Source organism: Strix uralensis, chromosome 5 (genome assembly GCF_047716275.1).
Source record: "Strix uralensis isolate ZFMK-TIS-50842 chromosome 5, bStrUra1, whole genome shotgun sequence".
NCBI lineage: Eukaryota > Metazoa > Chordata > Aves > Strigiformes > Strigidae > Strix > Strix uralensis.
Genome location: NC_133976.1, coordinates 89,372,852 through 89,395,517, shown reverse-complemented (window position 1 = coordinate 89,395,517; position 22,666 = coordinate 89,372,852). Strand labels below are relative to the sequence as shown.

Sequence of the window (22,666 nt, the reverse complement as noted above, 5' to 3'; positions counted from 1 at the left end):
AAAAAGGAATGAAACTGCAGATATGGAAATAGTAACATGGGCATTTGCTGAAAATTGAAGAGAGCTGATATTCATAGCCTGGTAATTTTACTTTGGTAATTTTATGCAATTATATTTGTTTGTTACGTTGGGGAGAATGTTAGGTAGAGAAAAACAAAGAACGCCTACAACTTCTGTGCAGTATTCAAACGATGGAATTTTGACAGAACGCACCACAAAGCCAGGCAGTCTAACTGTACTGCCCTCCTCCCCAATAGCAGAGGGACAAAAGTGGGTGAGTTTATATAAGTATTTGTGTAGCCCTGGAGAGTTATTCCCAATACTCTCATTTAGATGATTTCTCATGAGGTGCCTTTTGGAGCAATGCTATTTTATTATGCACAGATAAGCAAAATGCAGCAATCTCTTGACTAAAGACTTGATTAACAACCCAATAAACGGTTTAGGGTGGGGTTTTTTAAAATTTGACAGTACATCCAATATAAAACTAGAGATTAGAGAAGTCACTTTCTGAAATGTTCTTGATGAGTTCCCCATGCTTTTCCTTCCTCCTTCCCATCTTTCTAGCCAATCCCTCTTTTAAGGTTTTATCTGGTGTACGTTCATAGTATTTCTAAGACATATAAACAGAAGTCCAGGGGAGAACACATCACAACGTCCCTGGTTATCCACTGAAAACAGGGCACACCAAGGCCTGACTAGTTAACTCACCCATGATTAATACAGGACTGCATCCTCAGTAAAAGGCTCAAAATGAAATAACAGGGTTATGGGTGTCATCCCTGGCACCTGGTTTAACAACATAACCATGTAAAATCAGGTTAAATACTGAGGTCAAGCTTTTCAAAGTACCTCTTCATTTTTCACAACTGACTTGAGACTCCTCAACCGAGTCCCATTGTGAGGGAAGTGGGAAGGCCAGTCATTCTGAAGATGTTGTTAGCTGCCCAGCCAAAAACTAGTATCTGGTTTTGTAGGGTTTGGCCATGGAAACGTGATGTGACACTCATGGTAAACAACAGTAGATGGGAGGCCAAAAAGAGTATATACAGGTGTATACGATTACCTGTTCCTGCCCAATTCTTTTCCAGTATACTGAGCATGGCTAATCACCCATCTACCAGCTGTGAGTCCTGCACAACACCTGTGGAAGCAAACACACTCGTTTTCCATTTCTGTTCTGAAGATGCCATCAAACATGATGATTTGAATGAAACTTCTGGCTCAAGAAGTCTCTACACCTCTAGCTGCGTTCTTCCATGTCACGTTTTTTATAATCTATCCTCAGCACCCACTGTCGGCCACTGTCAGAGACTGTACATCAGGCTAGACAGATCTTTAGTCAAACTTATTCTGGCCAGTTTACAGGCTTTTGGTATTAAAAGATAAATACACATAGGTATGTAGCATAGGTAGGGACCAGTGTTCTTTGAACCCACTGTAAAGAGCCCTGATTTTACCTGCCCGTAATGGGTAACATCTAACGAGCTTTGTTCACTCCATCAGCACAGAACATACAACAAACTGGACAATAAGGAGAAATCCTAAAAAAAAGGCTTAAGGGGTATTCCAAAGATCTGGTAACTAAGCAAATGAGACTGACATTCAGGAAGGTCTGTCCATCTCCATAACTGGCACAAGTAACTTTTCAGAAAAGTTGCTCTTAAGTGCACATAAAGGTCTAGCAGGCTTTAGTGTAAAGGACTCTTAATTTACACTTTGTTTATGCAAGCAGGCAACTCAGCTACTGGAATGAAAAGCAGTTTAATTAAAACAAAGGGATGATCACACAGCCTAGCAGTGCTTTCTAAGTAGGATGCACCAAGAAAAATCTTAAGGCCGAGTTCTAAGAAAACACAATTTTAAAAAACCCAGCTTTTTCCTAAAATAAAGTTGTGGGGGGTTGCTTTGTTTTGTTTTTAACTATATGCCTGTGCTGGAGAGGTGGGGGCCTATTTTAAATTAAAGAATAAAAAAAATGTAAAACAGACTGGGAGGATGAATTTCATAATGCTCAAATGATGATATGGCAGCGTGTAAATCCCCTGTCCTGGTTAAATTCAGAGCACAATTAAGTGCAGAATATTTTCCATTAATTTCAATGGACTCTGAATATCACAGCTGCAGGGGCTCTTTGGCCCAGAGACGCCTCACCCAACTTCACATGCCCACATTGTAGATGTCCACATCTGTGTTAGAAAGAGAACGTTATTTACGGGGCATGATTTACCTGACTTGGTTTTATCTCCAGTAATACAAGGCAAACTGACTTCAGGAAATTCCTATTTCTCTCCGTCAACTGTAAAGGGAAAGCAGGTGAAATGCTGAGGTGCAAAGCTCTGTACTACTGAGATCTGTACTGGACAGAAACGAACAGAAACTCTACCAGTATAACAAATGCTCAACAGATAGAGCCAGGGCTTCCCTCCCAATAGAACAGTCTTTATTTTTACTGGAAGTCAGGTCTCTGGACGGAGTGCAACGTAAAGCCCCAAATCAACTGTCTGAGCACAACTGAAAAGTTAAACTCAATGGATTATAGGATGTATTATTAATGGTTGTAATTATATGCCTAATATAACAATTAATTGAAGTGACTGACAAGCGCTCACTTGAGGACAGAGAAATGCAGGAAGCTAATGTTTGTACTGATTCACATGTTAATTTTGTAACTTGTGACCCCAGAAAACTTTTAAAACAAGGGGCAGCAATATGTTTTCAAATTACCACAGGAAAAGTAAAGTAATCCCACCCCCCACCAGTCAAACAATTTTACAGCCAGCAGAAGGCACAAAACCACATGGAGGAGATATTTTTAATTAAGTGCAATATAAGGAGAATAATGGTTACCCGTATTCAGTCTGAACAATTATTATCAAAAGGGCCTTAGCATTTTAAAATAAGCCATTTAAGAAAGGCTTACTGTTTTAAACATAGGCTGTTTCCGATTATAAAGTAGAGCTTTTAATTAAGATTAGTAAGGCCTAATTCAAGCTGTAATTTGGTTCCTTTAGTTAGCAAATGTCTATTAAAACTGAGCAATTAAGGTTAAATGGGTTAAAGCATTTAAAGCACTCCTCCCGCTTCAAATACTATAATAGAAAAGACCATGTCAGTGACTAATTCAGACCAGAAGACATGTATTTCCCTTCAGTTTTATACTTCCTTGCTGATCATAAAGTTTACTAAAGAAGAACCCATCAGTGAACTAGATTTTCAGTGAAACATGTTTATATGTTACACCTTACCAGGCATAATTTAGAAAACAAAATATAAATTCTGTAATTTTATAAATATAGCATAAAGCTTGCTCCTATTATAGCTTTTCTCCCTTAATTTTATATAGTTCACTAATAAAAACATGCAGTAAACTCCCCAGTAGCATATTTCTCCCTTTTGACAGTTGTGTTTATACTTGGCATAATGGGCTTAAGCACGTATGTTGTGTACGGACTGCTGACAGGTCAAGGTAGAAGCATACTACAACTTGTGTTACTTACATAAACCACCTTTCAAAGCATTCCCACCTCACCTTCCACTTCACATTTTCACAGCTTCTTCAAAGACTGAAATTCTTCATGCTTGGTCTCATTTTTGAGATCAAGTTATTTTAGCAAGTTCAAGCAAAATGCGCCGAGCAAGCTTGAGGCCCCTATTTCCACAGGCATGACATGCACCCACGCGTACCCCCGCCCAGCTGCAGCGGCGCCCTTGTCCAGCAGGACCCTCTGTCCACGCTCCCACCCAAACCCCAAACCTCTCAGACCTCTGCTGGGCTCTGCAGGACTCCTCACAGGCACACAGACCTTGCCTACATAAATCCGGTAATGTGATCAAGACAGCAGACTGCCCTTTTCATCAAACACGAGATCTAGAGAAAACATTGTCTGCAAAGAGCATCATCAGGTGGCTCCACAATTACAAACACTGGCACTTTCCTCAGCGAATGGCAACATTCACAGAAATGTGCTGGTCCTTCCAGGAAGCATCCCTTCAGGCCTCCACCCCTTGAGTCCTGCCTCCTGCTAACTCGGGCAGCTATACCATGTAATCCTACTCCGGGTAAGGACTGGTGGTGCCTTCCCATTGCAGAGCAGGCTGCAGCAACTGCCCTTTACCTTCCATGCAGGATACCAAAATACTTGTCTGAAAAACACTTAAAAATTACCACCAGGGCCTAAATTGTAACATCACTATTAATGGTAATGACTAAAAGCCTTTTAGGATAAGCAGTACAGGAACATATTCTAGTAACTCTGCTCTACTCAGGCACAGGCTAACATGCAAATTTGCAAGTTGGAATTCCTCAGGATACTTAAATATATTACAATGATAGACTATAATAAAGGTTTTCTGCAGGAATGCGGGCACACACAGGTATTCATGTATGTGTATGCACTTGCTTTGTGCACCAAACTCCAGTGAAAGCACTCAGAAGTGTGCACGGGAAACTTTTCTATTAACTCAAAGTAAAGCATGTCAATAAGCTGTTCTAGAAAATGGATGCAATTACTGCTGCTATCCTGAAGAGATCTGTGTCTATTCCTTAGTCAGAATAAATGCTAAAGCTTTTGGGTTTTGCTTCATAAAACCACACGTGATGCAGTCAACTGAATTTTTTTTTTTTCTATAATGCAGTTCTCACGCTTCCCTCAAGAAAAAGAATTTTAAAAAGATTTCAAAACAGAAACAGTGAAAGGATGCAAAGTGCCAGAAGCATAAAGATGATAACTTATAAACCGATATTAAAATTATTTAACATAACTGTTAACGTAAAACCTAAGTGACAGCACCTTGGATTTTATCCGTATCACAAAAAAAAAAAAAAGTTGTTTCCTAGTCAACCGGAACAGTTAATCATACTATAAACAATTTGAGGGGGTTGTTTTCACTGTTACAGCTTTTGAGAGAATTGTAATAGAAAAATTCTTTCATTCTGAGGCCATAATCTCCCTAGATGTAAAACTCTTTGTATATAGAAGCAGCTGCTTCCATTTTCACATAGTGAAACAGTCTGTATCTAACGAACAGACTATACCCAAACCAAACCACTTTAGTCTGCAGGTTTTTATTTCAGGAAAACAGGCTGAGTTTGTCTATTAGCAGGCAAGTCTGTCTATTCCTGCCTTATTCTCTGGCTCACTCTTCCAGGTCAGAGTAATTCTGGCAGCCCTCCTTCCCTCATTTATTCCCTGCGCTCCAAATACGTCTGCACACTCCAGTCTGAACAGAGGTCAATTCGCTTTCCAAGGGATTCAGCCCAAGCAAAAGCCACCGGGCTCTGCCTGTGTGTGCCCTCCAGTAGACCAAGAGTTGAGAGGTGGCCTCCCTGCCTTTGCCCAGAGTGCCCACACAGACAGAGCCACTGTGAGAGCCCGCAGGGAAACCCGATTGCAGGATTTTCAGAAGCAGGAGCGATCCATCCCGAGCAGCTGCCTTTCCTGTGTGTGCTGTACCCAGACCAGTGTTAAGGATCAAATTGTTATAAATGCCAAGGCAGAGGCGAAAATATCTTTAATAAATTTATTTGCAATAAGAACAAGCAAAAAAAAAACTAGGCACGCCGGGGGGCAGGGGGGGCTTCCCACTCCGCACCGTCACTCTCTTTTAGTCCCTCCTTCACATGCACAGCAGGGTCCCTCAAACTTTCCCGGGCTTTTTGGTGTTGCTGGGGCTCCTGGCAGGGATTCCTCCAATCAGCAGAGCCCCCTAAACTTTCCCGGGCTTTCTGGTGTTGCTGGGGCTCCTGGCAGGGATTCCTCCAATCATATTTCACCTGCGCAATCCGGTGTTGCTGGGGTCTTCTGACAGGGGTCCTGCTGGTAATTTTCCACCTGCTTAGCATCTGTCACTGAGGAAAAAAACCTCCAAATTCCTTTCAACAATAAAACCATGACAAATCTCCTTCAACCTATGTACGTGGCAAATTCTTAACAAAGTCATCATATTTTAACACGAATCACCACCCTATTCTTCACAAGATGAACTTGACCACTGCACAATAATAATTGGGGTGGTTGAGGGGAAGGATGTGGAAAGAGGAACTTTGATCATATTCATCTTTAGACAGGTTGGAATGCCTCAGGAAAATGGACATTTCTAAATAAAGCCAGACTTTGGCACTTTGTAGTTAGATAAAAATACAGACATGTCTGCAAATCACAATTTTTATGGAATCCTTTTCCAAGAAAGTTTAGCAAAGTGCAAAAGGAATAAAGGCACAGCTCTACTCAGCAGAGACACTATCATCTCTAGAGGTATCAAGTCAGATGCCAAATTTCTCCTACATACATGCTGCCAAAAAATATAGATACACACTACCCGTGTTCCCCATTCAGCAAAGTAGATACCTGCTTACTTCAAGCACTTTTTTTACTGTGTCAGGGAGACAACTTGCCTGAAAGTTTTGCACTTAAGTGCAATTTCACTCTGACAAGCGAATGGAATGCATAGCAGTTACATCCTGTAGTATTTTCAGCAATGATATGGCCAACAGATAACTACTCCTGCAGAGGTTCCCATTCACTGGTCTTTGAAGCACATTCTGCAGCAACACCCACACCCCCAAACATTAATAATCACCAAATCAGTATTATGCATCACTTTATTTTTCCAGTTAAAAATTTAACCTTCTGTGAGCACAATGCCCTGTTAAACATAAGGACTGACAGGGGTTCACACAGGCTAAGGCATGGGAAAGCAGAGGCAGGTATGCAGAGTTTAGCAATCTCAAACTGGGAGGCAATGAAAACTGGGCTTTATATTCTCTGAAATAACAGCTTAGCTGCTCAACAAATTGATTACAGGAATCAGAATGATCTGAAGGTCATTTAATCTGTTTAACGTTTCTGATTCTGTCTTTGGTGGCTGCACTGTAAAACATCCACAACAGTTGTGAAAGCACAGTCTTCTTGAGTTTATCAAGTTATCTACGGGGCCTACACATCAAACAAACAGCTCATGTCTTAGGCACCGAGTTTCAGGTGTAAAGTGCCTGCAAGGTCTTACATCAGCTTATTAAGTGATCCAGATCTCTTTTTCTTCTATTCTTTGGTCACTGAAGGAAAAACTGACCTTCTACAGCCCCAGAGAAGGAGCACTGTAAAGTAAAGACACTATCTTCAATTCCATAAAGCGTTTAAACAGAATTACTTTAAAGAGCAACAGCTTCTTAAGATCAAGCACACGCTCATGTACCCTGATGAATCAAGGCATTTGAACAAAACAGCTCTTCAAACCGTAATGTAAGTGTATTCCTTTTGCTGAGCACCTTAAATGTGTAGAAAAGCCTTGAAATTCAAGGGGGCCTGTCACACCCTACCTTCAGTTTCCTATAACCACCAAACATTTATATATGGGCTAGAATTTTTCATGCAAGGTATCTTTTAAAGCAGGTCTTTTTTTCAGCTGAAATTTAAAACAAATACATACATACTAAAACAAACAAACAAACAAAAGCCCAGGAAGTTGGCTTTTTTCTAAAATGATCATATGGAAAATTCACTGCTTTACTACATTTTAAAAAAATCCCCCCCAATTACTTGAACAGTTTTAATGCTCTTGGATTTTGTTTCCTGTAAGGAGGCAGGGAGTTACCTTTCAGTAGATTTCTTGGGACAGAAAAAGCTGGCCAAATTACAGATGAAAATTCATCAAACAAAAAATAGCCATTTAAAAAAAAAAATCATTAAAACAAAAAAATCAGAATCAAATAAATTCACAAGCTCAGCAGGCATCTGCTGAAATGTAGGTAGCTAAAGTTTTGAAGTGTCCTTGTTGGTTGGTGTTTTTTCAGCCTTAGGCTGCAGTTTCACAACACAATGGCTCCAGAAACCAAACCAGATTCGGACATCTATTCACCTTGTCCACCACCACCTTCTCCCTGCCCTTTCTTTCAGCCCCTACACTCCAGTTCATTGCCTTTCAGTGTAGAACAGCTTATAGAGCCACGCTGTAATCCTTTGGCTTCTCTTCTGCTTTTGGGGGCATTATTTCAGCGATATTCTTCACAGTATAGCCCCACATCAATTGCCCCCATGCACAAAAAAAACCCAGAACAAAACAAAAAAAACCAATGATCAAGCAAACAGGAACTTCCCAAATCAGTGCACTGAGGAAGTAGAGTATTCCTCGTTTTTCCAGCCAGGCTGTACACACATTTTTCCTGCCACACATCCTCCACCCCAGGGCTACCTGAGGCGCGCTCAAACTTGCCCTGTAGCCAAGGCTCCCGGGTATCCTGGTCTACAAGGGGTTGGACTAGTGCCACGGGTACAGAGGCTACATCCACCATCCTCTTCCACGGATACAGCGGCTGCATCCCCCACGCATGACTCCCACTACACCCACAGGGCCCTGACACCAGCCCGGACACTACCTGCCTCAGCCGAGGAGACGGGAGCCGCAGGAGTGGTGCTTGTTTGGGCAGGGGTTAGGGAGGGGGCAGAAGGTCACGGTGTCCAACTCCTCTGCCACCCTCCAGCCAGAGGCCCCCTGCCCCAGGCACCAGCTGACATTCAGACTCAGGACAGAAATCAGGTCCTGTGGAGGTGCAACAGACACCCATGAGACAGTCCCCATAACCAAAGGGGAGCTGAGAAACGATGGCCAGCAGCCAGGCAAAGCCATCTTTGCAGCGAGCCAGCCCAGGGGAGAGCCATGGGGCTGCGGGGTGGGAACAGCAGGGATCGTGCTGAAGGACAGGGGAACTCTGAGCTGGTGATGGGGCCAGGAAAGAGGGGGAGAAGAAGGAAGAAAAAGGGAAACTCTGAGAGCTGGGGGAGCTGTTTTGACTTGGAAGACAGAACTCAAGGGAAGGGACTGGGAAGGAGTCCTAGAGCTTGCAGGTACCGGCTCTCCAGTCCCAGAGGTCTTGCTGTGGGACACCGGGTCTCAGAATAACACTCTGTAACTGCAACAGGCCACTGAGGGAGAGGACAAGGGAAGGAAAACTGAATAAAATGGAAAAGAAGCAGGTGAAAATACACTAGGAAAGGACAGAAGAAAGAGATGTAGGATTTGCAGTAGGGAAATGACAAGGTTAAGAGACAGCCAAGTGACAGAATATACAAGACAACATAACGAAGGCTGCAAGGAAAAGGGACTGCTCCCGAAGTAAAGGGGACAGGCGGGCACACAAGGAACATCGGGCAGCGGCTGGCAGATGTATAAAGAATGAAGACAAAAGAAGGACAGACTCTTACATATTGAGCTTAGTACATTCTATTTATGCTCCTTCATTTTATTATAATTTTCCTGCCAGATAGTTTACACCGTATATTTGGGAGAAAGAAGAAGTTCCTTCTAAACACCAAGTTTACATCACCACAGGAGGCCACCCTGGGTTCTGCAGCTTAGTAACTGTTGAGACTGATGAAATTTTATATATATTTATAAGTTCCCAGAGTACCCATAGACCATCCAGCAGACAGGGAGCTTATCAACTACTTAGAGAGGCGTCCTTGGAAAAAAACATGTTTTTTCCAAATTAAGAATTACATGTAATGCTGCTGAATAATGAGGCCAGATTTCTAGCGGTGTGGTATTTGTTTATGCAAAATATAGTGATATTTGTATCCAAGAAGCATTTCTAGAGGGTGGAAAAAAAAAATTCTAAGTAAAAATGGAAGATTTCCAAACTGGACCACCGGGGGAGCTGTTCACTGACGCAGGATTATGGGCTGCCAGAAAGTATATCGGAGAGGTAGGACAGGGTAGGGAGGAAAAGGGAGAGGAGAAAACAATAGCGTGTGTGACACAGGGACTGATGGCACTGTGAGCCAACTGAGGGGTACTTGGGTATTATTGGATAAACTGCTGAACAGTCAGAAAAATAAAGCAATCTGAAATAAATAAATAAGTAAAATCAAAGCTTGACGCTGGCCAAAACAAAAGCCCTATTCAAGGAACAGAAGAAGCATGAAGGGGAAAACAAAAAGTTATCATAAACTGTTAATTCACGTAAGCTGTAATAAAATTCTGGTTTACTATAAAACGTTCTCAGGAGTATTTTCTTGCTACTTCTTCTCCATCCCCTAAGAAACTCCATTCCCTGAAATAATTCAGAAAACCGACAAGCTCAGAATCAAGTATTAAATGGTACCAAACAATTAAAATAAAAAAAAGAAACAAAAACACAGATATAAAAGACCTCAGAATTTGATTCTGGGAAACACTTTTATCAGCCTAAACCAAAAAAGGTGCATCAAGTTACCCAATCAAGTAAGTAGGATTTACAGAGAAAGAAAAAAAAAATAACATAGTTACTAGCTCAAATCAAAGAAGCTAGTTTATATTCTTCCTCCCCCATTTTTTGACAACATGTACTGCTTCATTCTGGAAGCTGCTTCTTTACCCAGAGTAAAGCTATAATCCGTGTGAATAAAACTGGGAAGGAAGATTTGACCCTGAAATAAAAATCACCACAAGACTGGGAGGTGGCCGAGTATCTCCTCCTCTGTGCTCAGATGGGCTGCTGCAAGCCAGCGGGACAAAACCAGCGTCACAGACCTCAGCACAGCCACGATGGGAGGGTGACATCAAGTTCAACACATGACATCAATGCCATCTGTTAAGGTACTCTAACTGTAAAGCTAGAAAGCATGGCAGCTTCAGTACCTAATATTCACAGCAAACCTCAAGATTACTGGACAACCAGTTCAAAAGGAATTAGACCAGCGCCAAAGCCTCAGGTGCTAAACTGAGATCAAGTCCTGGAACGGTTGTACAGAAAATAGCAAAATGAGAATAAGGATATGAACAGAGGATGAAACAGTATTTAGGAAAAATGTTTGCATTCCATCTTCCTGCAGCTTTTCAGAACAGGCAGACAACGGGCATAGATATTTGCAGTGTTTTCAGGGAGGAAAAGGCTCAACACACCAACATGGAAAATTCTTTGTTCCCCTGACAGACGTGTAGTGGGATATTATCAGTAGATAATATTAGTGGATTTGACCAAAACAACTTCCCAGAGCACCTTCTTGCAAGCAGTAAGACTATGGATGTAGTGATAATATTCAGCCTGAAATGAGTCAATATTTGCAAGATCCCAGAGGATGACCCTTCCCTGAGGGAATGAGTTCACCTTCTATTGCAATTAGCAGACTCATCAATCAGGAAGAAGTCACTGAAGCTGCCTTGCTCAGTGGCATCACTGTTACTCAGCAGAGAGAGACAGACAGCACAAGCCTGAGCCTACCAGAGCTGTGTAAGCACAGAGATGCCCAAGTTTCAGGAAGCGAAGGACACCCAACAGTGCTCATTCACTCTCACATGACAGCGTTGGTAAAGATGGACCACTTAAGAAAGAACCACTGAGAGGGGACTGAGAGGACACCATGGAGCTCTTAAAAGAAATGGGATGACTGTTCTGTTTAAAAGACATCCAGAAGCCCAGTACTTATCCCTGCAGAGCAGAGGAGGCTTCAGTGCGAGATACCAGGAGCTGGGAAGTGAGAACTCTGCAACGTCCTATGCTGCTTCCAGGCTGACTGATTCAGAGCAGCCCTGTCACAGTATTTGGATTCATTTTTGAAGAGCATGAGAAGAGCACAGCAGATATTTGAAATTAAAATCCAATGAGTGAGACCAGCTTCTTAAGAAAACAAAAGGTAAAACAGGAGGACAAGATAAAAATTGTAAGAAGAACATTAAGTCAAGCCTGGAGAAACAATCGTTATTATTCAAATGAGAGTGATGAGAAGATAAATTTTCTGTATGTTTTTCCAGCTGCTAAGATTTGTTTAAAATCCTTCAAAAACAGATCTAACAAGCAGGTGTAAGAAGAAACTTGGCCTTACACCCACAAAATTACTGAAGATGATTACGAGTGGTTTATCTATACCATTTCTGATTCATTGTAAATGCAATGAGCTTTCATTTTAAACGTTAGTGTATTGCTGCAAACACCGTGGGTAGTTTGAATTTTGGCTTAGGCGCATTATTGCACCTGCAGTGTGAAGACAGAATTGCATGGGATAGATCCGAGAGTCTGAAACATTTGCCAAAGTAAGAATTCTCTATCCTGTTGTGGTCACAAAATTAGAATTCCTAGGTCAGAAAAAGGCTTTTAGTTAACAGTTTAGAGATGATCTGTACAGTACTCTGCTTTTCTGCCTGCAGCCACCGACTACGTCGGAGACAAAGCCAGACACCACAGAACATCTGTGGAAATAACTTGCACTGATATACCTAGATTTTGTTATTTTTTCAGATACCTTATTGTTTCCATTCACTGTGCACAGACAAATGTTAGGAACCATGGCAGAAATTGCGACGGGCAGCGTATCAGCCCCAGATTAGGAGATGCCTTGCTAGATCTGTACATTTTCCAGAAGCTTCCCTCAGCTAAGCAGCCCGCAGGTGAACACTGGGGTTCAGGAAGGACAAGCAGTCTGTGTTTCCAAATGGACATATGCAGAATATAACCTGCTGTGGGGCTGAATACACCTGGGATTGAGGCAAGAGTGGTTTATCCTGTGCTGAGATTGTATCACAGTTAAACCCAGTGAGCTACTATCACTGGGGTAATGGAGAATAACAGCCCCCCTTGCAGATTACCACCCCCACCTGCCTGTTCATCTGGAATGATCAGTAACCTCAGGAAGAGCACTGCAAGTGCATCGACATACGACAAACTTACATCCCCAGAACCACCCAGGCCTCCTCAGGCAGCAGCCCAGCAGAACGGCTGCTGCTAGCATGAACGCCCAGCACGAGCAGAAACCCGACAATCACACTCTCGAGGCAGCCTCTGCCAAGGTACTTCACCACAGTACATGTATGCTGCTCTCCGTGACAACCCCATCAACAACACTATGAAGCTTCACAGCAGGAATTAAAAAAAAAGGTACAGCTGAAAGTTGTGAGCATTTCTCCTCTGTACAAAGAGTTCAAGAAACATGACAACTGCATGAAACCAATTCTTTAAAGAACTGAAGAATAGTTATGCAAAATCTATGCAAGACAGTAGAAAAAAAAAACAAAAACACACCAAGAGAGCAATCTTATTCAGTACGGGAAAGCTCAGAGCAGAGTTTTGCAACCCAGAAGGAACAGGACCCAGTGAACAAGTCTCAAGGAAAGATCACATCCAGCCAGTCACATCCTCTACAAACTGTAGAGTCCTACACATAAGGTATCATCCAAAAGACAAAGAAACTACAGCTAAAGCAACTCACTGAAGTCAGTCACACAGGGGATAAACAGTAGGCTGAGGGGAAAAAAAGTATTTGAAATCGAGAATAAAGTTAACACACTAACCGGATGTAAAATGGGCACAGACAAACATCAACCAGAAATTCTACAGAGTATTTTAACCATTAATGGTGTGAGGGTTTGGAACAGCCTGAGGAGTAGCATGGACAAAAACAATTAACTAGGTTTGAGAGCTAAAGCCCTCCATAAACTGCTCAGTGACAGAGTACCCCACACAGCAAACACGCAACATTGGCATCGGGGACAAAGGAGGCCCTGCCAAGGCCCAGGGAACCTCAGGACTTGCAATTCTTTTCAACCTTTTGGAATTTCCGTTGCTTTGGCACAATTTTCCTGCTAACAATTTTATTGAGATACCAACCTGTGGAGAGACCAAAAGTCAATGTAGAGAAGGTAAGGACAAAGACCTAGGGAGCATGAGAGAGCATGTCTGCAGCCAAAGGCAGGCCATAGCGTTTGAGATGCTGACTAAAATCACAACAGGGAAGATTTCCTAGGTAATAGCAGGTCTGCCAGGTCAACTGAACCAGCTATCAATTCCTAGATTTTGTATATTGAACAGAAACAGACACTTGAAAGCAAGTATTTTTTTAAAGATTTCCTGGGTTGGACACATTGTTCTGTCCTACGACGCCAGCGAGAGAATCTGCGGTCAAAGGCTGCTGCTCTAGTATGTGATACGGGAGGTATCACGGCAACGCCGACCACGGGGCTCGGCACAGCACAGCGCCGGGCTGGGGGGAAACCTCCGGAGGGAGGCAGGAGACAGGACACACCAAGAACAAGCAACTCTTCTATCTGGCGAAACAACTCTGCTCTGCAGAAAGAAATAGGTCAGCTGGTTCAGGCAAGAAGGCTACCCAGAAAAAAAAGAAAGAAAAAAGGTAGGGAAGATCTGCAAACTGGGAAGTCATCCCCAATCCTCAAACTCAGGAGAAACCCAGTCCAAAAGGCGTTTTGGGAGAACAGCAAAGTTCAGAAACAAATTCCCTGCTAAAGGAATTTAACAAACTGTCAAGAAAATGTTTCATTTTGCTATAATTGCTGTTAGAGCTCTACACATGCCCTTAAAGGAATGCTTCTGTCTTACGTATTTCTCCCCACCCTTTAGGTCAAAATATGCACGAAATCCTGCACAAGTGGCTGGGCTCCACACTTCCTGCATTAGCCTGAAGATCCCATTTTTTTTTACACCATTCATTTTCTTTGAATAAAAAATTATAAATAAATACACAAGATACACATTCACATACTGGATATCTTTGTACAAATATGTGCTTTTATATGTGCACATATGAAGCTTTTATAAAACTTCAGAATCATCCAAATCATGTTTGTTCCCATACTCTAACTCTTTCTCTAAAAATGGATTTTAGGTGAATGAAAGGAGCATTTAGGACTGATGTTTAAGGTAAATTAACACGCACGCCTTTCTAAATTAATTGTAATGCCTCAGTAGAACCTAAACTGGTAGTTCATTAAAATGTATTAGAATAAATTTGATCATATAGTATCATTTCTTTAAGCTCACTGCACTGTTGCCATTCTGTTCACTCAGTAAACTCTGGCTGCACGTGAGAGCCCGCACTGTAAGGGAGTTAGTCATGCTATAGCGAATGCTCTTCAGGCAGGAAGAATACAGGGAGTTTGCTAAAAAATTAGTTAAGGAGACACATTATCTGTACAAAAGCCATCCTCTTCTCATAGGTAACTGGTTTCAGTGATCAAAAAGCTTATTTAGAAAAGCTCAGTTTTAAAGACCCAGAATCATTTCATGACCCAGCCTTGGGTTTGACACACTGAAAACCGTTGGGTGTATTTAATCTTTGTTACTACAAGCACAGTCACTTTTATCTTAAAAGATAATTTTTAAAGGCTAATTACAGGTGTTTGGATGTGACAGAACATTAAATATCAATCAATAGTGCTAGTCTGTTTATTTCTGCAGGTTTGGAGTACTTGAGCTCAGGCTGCACAAGAAACCCACTCAATTGAAGAGCAGACCTGAGGCAGATCCTGGGTGTGCCGTGGACTTGTATGACCCTTCCTTCACCTCTGCGCTGCTGAGCTGACTCACTCATGGAAAGGACGTTAGTATCTGCCTGCCACCGAGGTACACAACTTCAGTGACAAAGTGTCAAGGTACTTTGGGATCAAATTAAGATTTACTACATAAGTAATCTAAAATAAACTCCAGAAGGGAAGCATCCAGAATTATTTGAAGTTTTCTGCTTACCCCAAAGTTTGATATTAATTACAAACTTAAGATGGAGAGCTGATGCAAAATCTTCAGAACTGTTACTGTAACACTGTAAAAAAAAAAGTTACATATCGCCCATAGTAATACCTGGTTTAGACACCCTACACTCGTTTACCTAACGCTGAGCATCTGTGCAGAAGGCACTGCAGTCTGCCCCAGCTTACGTCACTTATCAAGCTCGTCAGACACTAAATTCCATCAGATGCAGGAGTTTGACATCAGCCACAGAACTTCAATGACTCTGCACATCATTCCACAGAGAAATTCGACTTTTCACTACTTACTGAGCTGTCTTCTTTACCAAGTCAAGGTAAGTCAGGCAAAGAGAAACAGATGTACTAAATAAGCGTGAGTATCATCCAGGTCTGCCATAAACAGAGCTCGACAGCTACAAACAGGAGCAGTTAAAGCTTAAGGAAACTTCTGATGTGGAAAACCAACCCAAGAAGTACCACCAACTCTGAGCATGCTGTAACCTCCACAGCTGTGGCCTTGAGCACATTTTCTCTGCAGAGAGCTCTTTCCCTGGAAAGGGTGAATAGAGGAAGATGTGGTGCTGAATGATTATGCTGTTTGTGAGAAAGAAAATATGGCTCCTAAATGAACAGCAGCTCCGAGACATTAGAGCACAGAGAGGTGGACAGTAGGAATTTGTCTCTGTCAATTTAAGGCCAAGACAGAAAAATATGACAACCACAAAAATGCTTTATGAGGGCACTTGAACAAACACTCTGGAAGTCCATGGAGAATAATAGGTGGTTTCAAATTTTTGTAGACTTCAGCAAAGTCATTTCTAGGTCTTTAATCTTTTTAATGGACTGGCCATATACATTTTGAAAAAGTTTCAGTCTGCCACAGAACGAGAGAGAATTGGAAGGAGAATTTTTATAGCTGCTAAGCATCTACAAGTAGGAAAAGAAAAAAAAGTCTTGCGCCTTTTACTTGTAAGACATTCTGCTGTGATTACAGTATTTGTTCTTTTCACCAGAGAATGATCTCTCTGCTGAGGTTCAATAGACAAGGTGGAGTTCATAAGATCTGAAATATGAGCGTGCACAGTGCCTAATAGAACAGGCTGGGTCTTTTTCAATTGCAGGGATTGATGTAAGGACATACAGAAGTAAACCAACTTTTTACACTCTGTGTAAGTGCAATAATCTGAAATAGTTCCTTTTAAAAGAGCATTCCACAAACACAAAATCAGCCGCTCGTGACCCGTAGCGTCAAAGAGAAGCAAGCGCCAGTGTCACAGACACCCCTCCTGTACCCGGCCGGCGAGGAGGGTGTCGGCAAACCCCACGTCAGCCGGGCGGAAGGTGCCAGCTCCCCTCTGCCCCGCGGGGACCCGAGGAGAGGGGCCGGGCCGGCAGCCGTGAGGGGCGGCCCCCCGCAGGCCCGGCGGCCAGCCCAGCCCAGCCCGCTGGGAGCTCGCCGGGAGCGCACCGGGGCGCCTGGAGGCGGCGGCGGGCCCGGCCCTGCCCGGGACGAGCGGCTGCTGCTCACCCGGGAGTCGCCTCGGTGGGGAACACCCCCTTTGGGGTTTTTTTACTGTTTAAAAGCAGGCTGGCGGACAGGACGCTTGTGCCGCCGGACAATCAGGAGAAGCAGCGGGGGGACGCTTGCCAATAAACACCGAGACTGGAGGTCAAGCAGCTGTAAATCTGCATTAATCGTTTCAGGAATTCAGCTATTTACAAAAGCTTTTAAAGAGCAAACAAATAAGAGAAGGGAGGGGCGGAGAGACTGGAGAGGAGCCGAGCTGTCCTTACCTTCGCATTGTTTCCCTTCGCCTTTATAGCCTGGCTTGCAGATGCATTTGTAGGATTTCGGCGTGTTCTGGCAAATGGCATCGATGTGACAGTCGTCCGTCGCTTCTGCGCACTCGTCAACATCTGGAAGCACAGAACGAACCCCGAGGGGACAGATAAGAAGGGAGACCCGAGACACACAACACCGGCGAGGACCGATTGAAGAAGCTGCCCGCCCGCCTCCCTGTGTCCCCCTGGAACTGGGAGCAGCTGAGGTTAAATACCCGAACCCACCGACCGGTTACTCCCCTCGAGTCATTCGTCAGCACGGCTCCTCCAAGCTGGAGGGGCTCGGTCCCACACTAGGAAATCATCAGCCGTACCACAAACTGGCGTCTGCTGGGGGGGTCTGGTATTGGAGACCCACATCTTAGTACAACAGAGCGTTTAAGTGAGCGTTTAGAGGAGGAAAAAAAAAAGCCCATTTGCATGTTCGAGCACCTTCATTTAGAAAGACCTTAGTTTAAATAAACTATGCTGGTGGGTGAATGTGGAGAAGAAATATTTGAACAGCAAAACCACGTTAATCCTTTTTATTAAGGGGCAAAAAAAATACACAAAAGGAAGACCCTACGAAACTCGGTAAGTTAGCGCGGAGAAAAGCAACCTGCACCAACATCAGCTGCGTGGGCTAAAGCTCCTTCAGCAGGAAAAAGCCCCAGCTGTGGCCCCGGCTCTGGCGGGTGCTTTCGTGGCAAGCCGGACTCTGAAAGGGGCGACCCAGACCGCTTTTCTTGTTTTCAGGGTAGGAAGCCTTTACAAACATTTCAGTGACGGGCATTCGTTTTCTCCCCCGGATTTAAAGAGGATGGGGGAGGGAGGAGGATGAGAGAGTCGAGATTTGGTAGTCGTGGGAATGTTAATGAAGTGAACATAGAAGAGAAAAAAAAAAAAAAAAAAAAAGGCGCTCCGACCTATTCAGGGATGGGGTGTGCGGTTAACATGGGAACACTTAAAGCCCGGCCTAACCCCTGCCCCCCCCCCGCTCCCCGGCGGCGCTCCCCGGCCCCCCCGGCGAGGGGCTGCGGCGGGGCCGCCCCCGGAGACCCCCGCGGCGCCGGGGAGCGCGGCCGCCCCGCCAGCACCGCACCTCAGGCGGCTGCCGGGCCGCGGCACGGCGGAGCCAGCCCCGGGGCTGCGGGAGGGCAGCGGGTCCCGACCGGTGGAGCCCCGCAGGGTTCCACCCCCACCCCCCCCCTTCATTTTTAGGGCTCAGCGAGCAGACGGGTGCCGTGGAGGGGGGGCACCCAGCGAGAGCCACGAGCAGGGGGTTCATGCCAAGGAGACTCGCTGAGCCCCAGAAAAGGGCACTAAGGGAAAACAGTTTGAGCGGGAGTCCCAGCGCCGAGGCTTTCAGGAGCGCTCGCTCGGCCGCCGCCAGCGGGAACACCCGGAGCCTTCAAAGTCACCGGCGGGCGGCGGGGGCCGTCTGCGGAGCGGAGAATAACCCCGTCCTGCGGCGGGGCACGGCCCGAGAGCGGCCCGGGGCAGCACCGCCCGGCTCCGCGCCGCTGCTGCTCTCAAGGAAGAGAGAACAGAACGCAGAGCGTTGTCTTTCCTGGAGAGACGCGGGGCTGCTGGAATCTGTCCTTTTTCCCTCCGTTCGTTCATTTTAACCGCTGAGCCGGTTCAGACTCAGCTATGATTTACACGAATTAGCTGAGGGGGTCCGAGGGTGTTGCCCAGATCAGACACAGATCCAGTCAAGCACAAAAAGAAAAGAAGGTTGGTTTGTTGGTTTTTTTTTTTTTTTTTAAATGCTTTAGTTCATACTTTTGACTCATTAAACCGGCACCCATCTCCCATCAAGATCAGGAAAAGTGACAGCTGGACTCTTTATAATGCCGTCAAAAATTCAAACTGCATTGAGCCAAGGGGGACATTTCACAGCAACCAGAGGGTGCCTGGGAGTCAGGCGTGAATGCCAATGAGTCAAATGAAAGGGCAAAACCAAATATGAGCCCCTGCTCCGCTCCACCTCTCACACCGCATTTCTTGAACTTCTACGCTGACTTCGTTCATTTTGTTGTCTTTAAACTCTTGTACCTGAGGAAAAGGGATTTTTTTTCTTCCCCCGCCCCCCCACCCGCCCTTAAAGGGTTTCTCCTAGCACACTTCAGAGACTGCATACACATCTTTAAGAAATTACTTTGGGCTTACAACATTCCTAGGCAGATGGGGTTTGGGTTGGTTTTTTTTTTTTCTCCTCTTTAAACACCGGAGCAAAGACTTACTATCATTACTGCTATTAAACAGAGCGCGGCTGTTCAGGAACACCAGCTCTGTGGGCTAATGCGCAGGCACGGATAAACCTGCGAAGATTTTCACAGCCTGCGCTTCCCTGGGGAGCCTCCCGCGCTCAGCACAGATTCATCTCGGGCGCTTAAGTAACTTTTCCCCCCCCGTCTCTCCCCCCAGCCGTCCCCCGGCCCCGGCAGTGTCAAGCCCGCCAGAGAACGTCTCCCCGCCACAGCTCCCCACCTCCGCCGGCGCTGTTAGCGGCCAGGAGCCACCTTCCCCCTCAACACCTTACACCGGGTGGGCGAGGCGAGCGGGCCGACACGGTCCCCCCGGGGCCGCGGCTCCGCGCCGCCCGAGCCCGGGGAAGGCGGCCCGGCGGCGGAGCCCCCCCCTCTTACCTGCGCCCCCGGTGCCTGCCGCCAGCCTGCCGGCCCAGGCGAGAGCGAAGAGCAAGCAGCAGCGCCGCGCCACGCCAGCCGTGCCCATGATAAGGATGCGGTCCGCCGTGCCGCTCTGCGCCGAGGGACGCGCTCGGGGCCGCCGCGCGGAGCCGCCGGCGCTGACGCCCTGACAGCGCCCCGCTGATTCGCCGGGGCTCCCGCGGCGGAGGCGGGGCCGGCGGCCGGGCCGGGCCGGGGCCGCCCCCGGGACTGCCCCCGGGACTGCCCCTCAGCCCCGCCGCCGGCGGCTGCAGCCTCCGCCGGGCTCTCGGGGCTCCGCCGGGCCCCGGGCGGCTCCAGGGCGGAGCGCGCGGCTTTGTTCCCCTCAGGGGCCGCGCGCGCGCACGGGCCGTTGGCGCCATCGGCGGCCCCGCCAGGGCGCCCCCCGCGGCTGGGGGCGGCTCCGGGGGGCGCAGCCCCGCGCCCCTCCCAGGGGGCCGCCGGGAAATGGCTCCCCCCGCGCTGCGGGCGCTGAGGGCAGACGGCCCGGCCAGCCCGGCCGCCCGTCGCCTTGACAACCGCTGAGGGGGATTTTTCTCCCCTTCCTGGGCTCAGACTAAAAGAAAACTTTTTTTTTTTTTTTTCTGTGTGCTGCGTGTGTCCCCCCTGCCTTCCTCCCGCCTCGCTCCCCGCGCTGCCGTTCCCCCTTGCCAGGGGTCACGGCCACCCGCCGGGTTTCTCCAGCGCCTTTGCTGCCGAGGCGCTTCCCCCTCCGGCCGCCCCCCACCGCCCTGCCCCGAGCCGGCCCCCCCGCACCCCCGGCGGCCCCGGCCTGGCCTGGCGAGGCGCTCTCCCCAAAACCCTCAGGGGGGCTGTAACCGCCCCCGCTGCAGACTGTGGGGGAGTGTCACCGTCACCGCCACCCTGAAGGAGAAAATCCGTCGGTTTTAAACCCAAACACGAGAAATGTGCCCCCTTGGACGCAAATTTCGTTACCCTGAAGTCTTCCAGAGGATCGTTTTTAAGGGGCTGCAGTAGCTCGCAGACATCCCTCGTCATGACTTTGCACCCCCTTCGCTTGACACCTCCTTCTTTCGCAGCCCCCCCTTACTGAAACGCTGTGCTACTTCAGGTTAACTCCCCTGATTCCCCAGCGAGGCTGCCCGTTGTGTGTGACACGCACTTGTCACCCGGATAATAAATACATCCCGCCACAGCCCTCCATGCCTCTTTTTGTCAAGTTCCTCCCAAACGTCGTTTCAGTACAACGTGCTTGCTCAGAGAGTAGCACTACTAAGTATCTTTAAGCCTGAAGAGATGGGAAGGAAACGTAAGAAAAGTTGCTCAGCCCAGCTGCTGGTTAGTAAAAGGACCCACCACTACCTTTTTCCTTCAGAAAATGAAATAACGAGCGCACGGCGCAAAAGCCGTTTGCTTTCTGAATGTTTCCACCCCTGCCTTGGGCATTCCCGTCCTTAACCCTTCAGGGCTGGGGCAGGGGGACAGTCCCTGATTTTTGCGTGACTAGCTGAGGGGCGGTTGTGAATTCCAGGCTGGGACCTTCCCCGGGATACGGCGCGTTTCTTGCCCGGCGGTGCCCGAGGGGTTACCTGGTACCTTAGAGCTCCACCTAGTGAGATCTGAGCCATGGGCACTTCGGCCACTGCCCGCTCCCAGGGTCACCCTCGCCTTGTCAACACCGCAGCCCCACCTTTCTGGAAAGGCTCTTCTCTTCAAAAACTTCCTGAGTTTCGTCCTAGGTGAAAAATAAGGCTAAGCCTTCCTACTAATTCTTTTAGAAATATTTCATAATTGGCCTTGTCCTTCCATTTCATGAAATCAAACTACAATTATCATGGGATAAATTGTCCAGAAAGCTTATTTTCCATGAAGGAATTAACTAGAAATGTCTAAAAATGAACTATCTCAACTTTTAAAAAGTCCCAGTGTAATAAAAAGGTTTCCTAAAGCAACAAAATACTCCAATTGCCTTGGTGACTCACTCCCTAGCATGTATTGTGCCACATTAACTGCATCTGTGAAGTTACAGAAATCACTACACTTGTGTCTTTTATCTTCCCTGATTCTACACATTTATGATCTGTACAGTACTAACACTACCTGTATGGCACTCAGGAAAGGGAGTCGCCTTGATCCAAATATCACACTATCTAGATAGGTCCTTTTATACTCCAAGGGTGGCACACTGGCCTCTTTTTTTTTTTAGACCAAGATCCTGACTGACAGAACATATGAGGAAATACAATGGTACAGTGTTTATCAAAAGAGGGCCTGAACCTTAAGTCAGGGTCATCACATATAATAAGGAATATGCTCTACGGTACCAGGCTGAATATTTCCAGAAGGGTCTTTACGGCAGTTTTCCTTGCTAAGGGCGACCTCTCAGAAAAGGGATCCTTGTGGACTGTCACCTTTTCCACTTCTAATTATGCTTCTGTGTTTGTTTATCATCATCTAACATCATCCCTGTATCAACTGCACTAATGCTTCCATAAAAAATTTAGAAGTAACGACCAAGCAGCTTCTTCCAACGTGGAAACTGAGCGCCTGATTCACGACCGTAAATCTGCACTGTGTCACGGGGTAACCAGGGGCTCCCTGGACTGCAGGCGGAGGCGCCTAGCCTGGGAACCACCGCCATTGTTGAAGCTCTCTGCCAGTGCACTTGAGCTCTGCCCGAAAACCTTCGGGCAGCCCGCAGCGACAGCTTGCATGTTCATGGATCGCATGGGCTTCTA

General features: G+C 46.2%; 1 protein-coding gene across 1 annotated transcript in view; it reads right to left on the bottom strand.

The window, feature by feature from the left end:
- SCUBE1 (signal peptide, CUB domain and EGF like domain containing 1) overlaps positions 1-20,091 on the bottom strand; it is a 209,385-nt gene extending 189,294 nt beyond the window's left edge. Inside the window, exons 1-2 of the mRNA XM_074872168.1 lie at positions 19,926-20,091; positions 17,248-17,370 (exon numbers count right to left, since the gene is read on the bottom strand). Of these exons, the coding sequence (XP_074728269.1) occupies positions 17,248-17,370; positions 19,926-20,013 (211 nt within the window). The 5' untranslated portion in view covers positions 20,014-20,091. The remainder of the gene's footprint in view (positions 1-17,247; positions 17,371-19,925) is intronic.
- Positions 20,092-22,666: the final 2,575 nt, after the last annotated feature.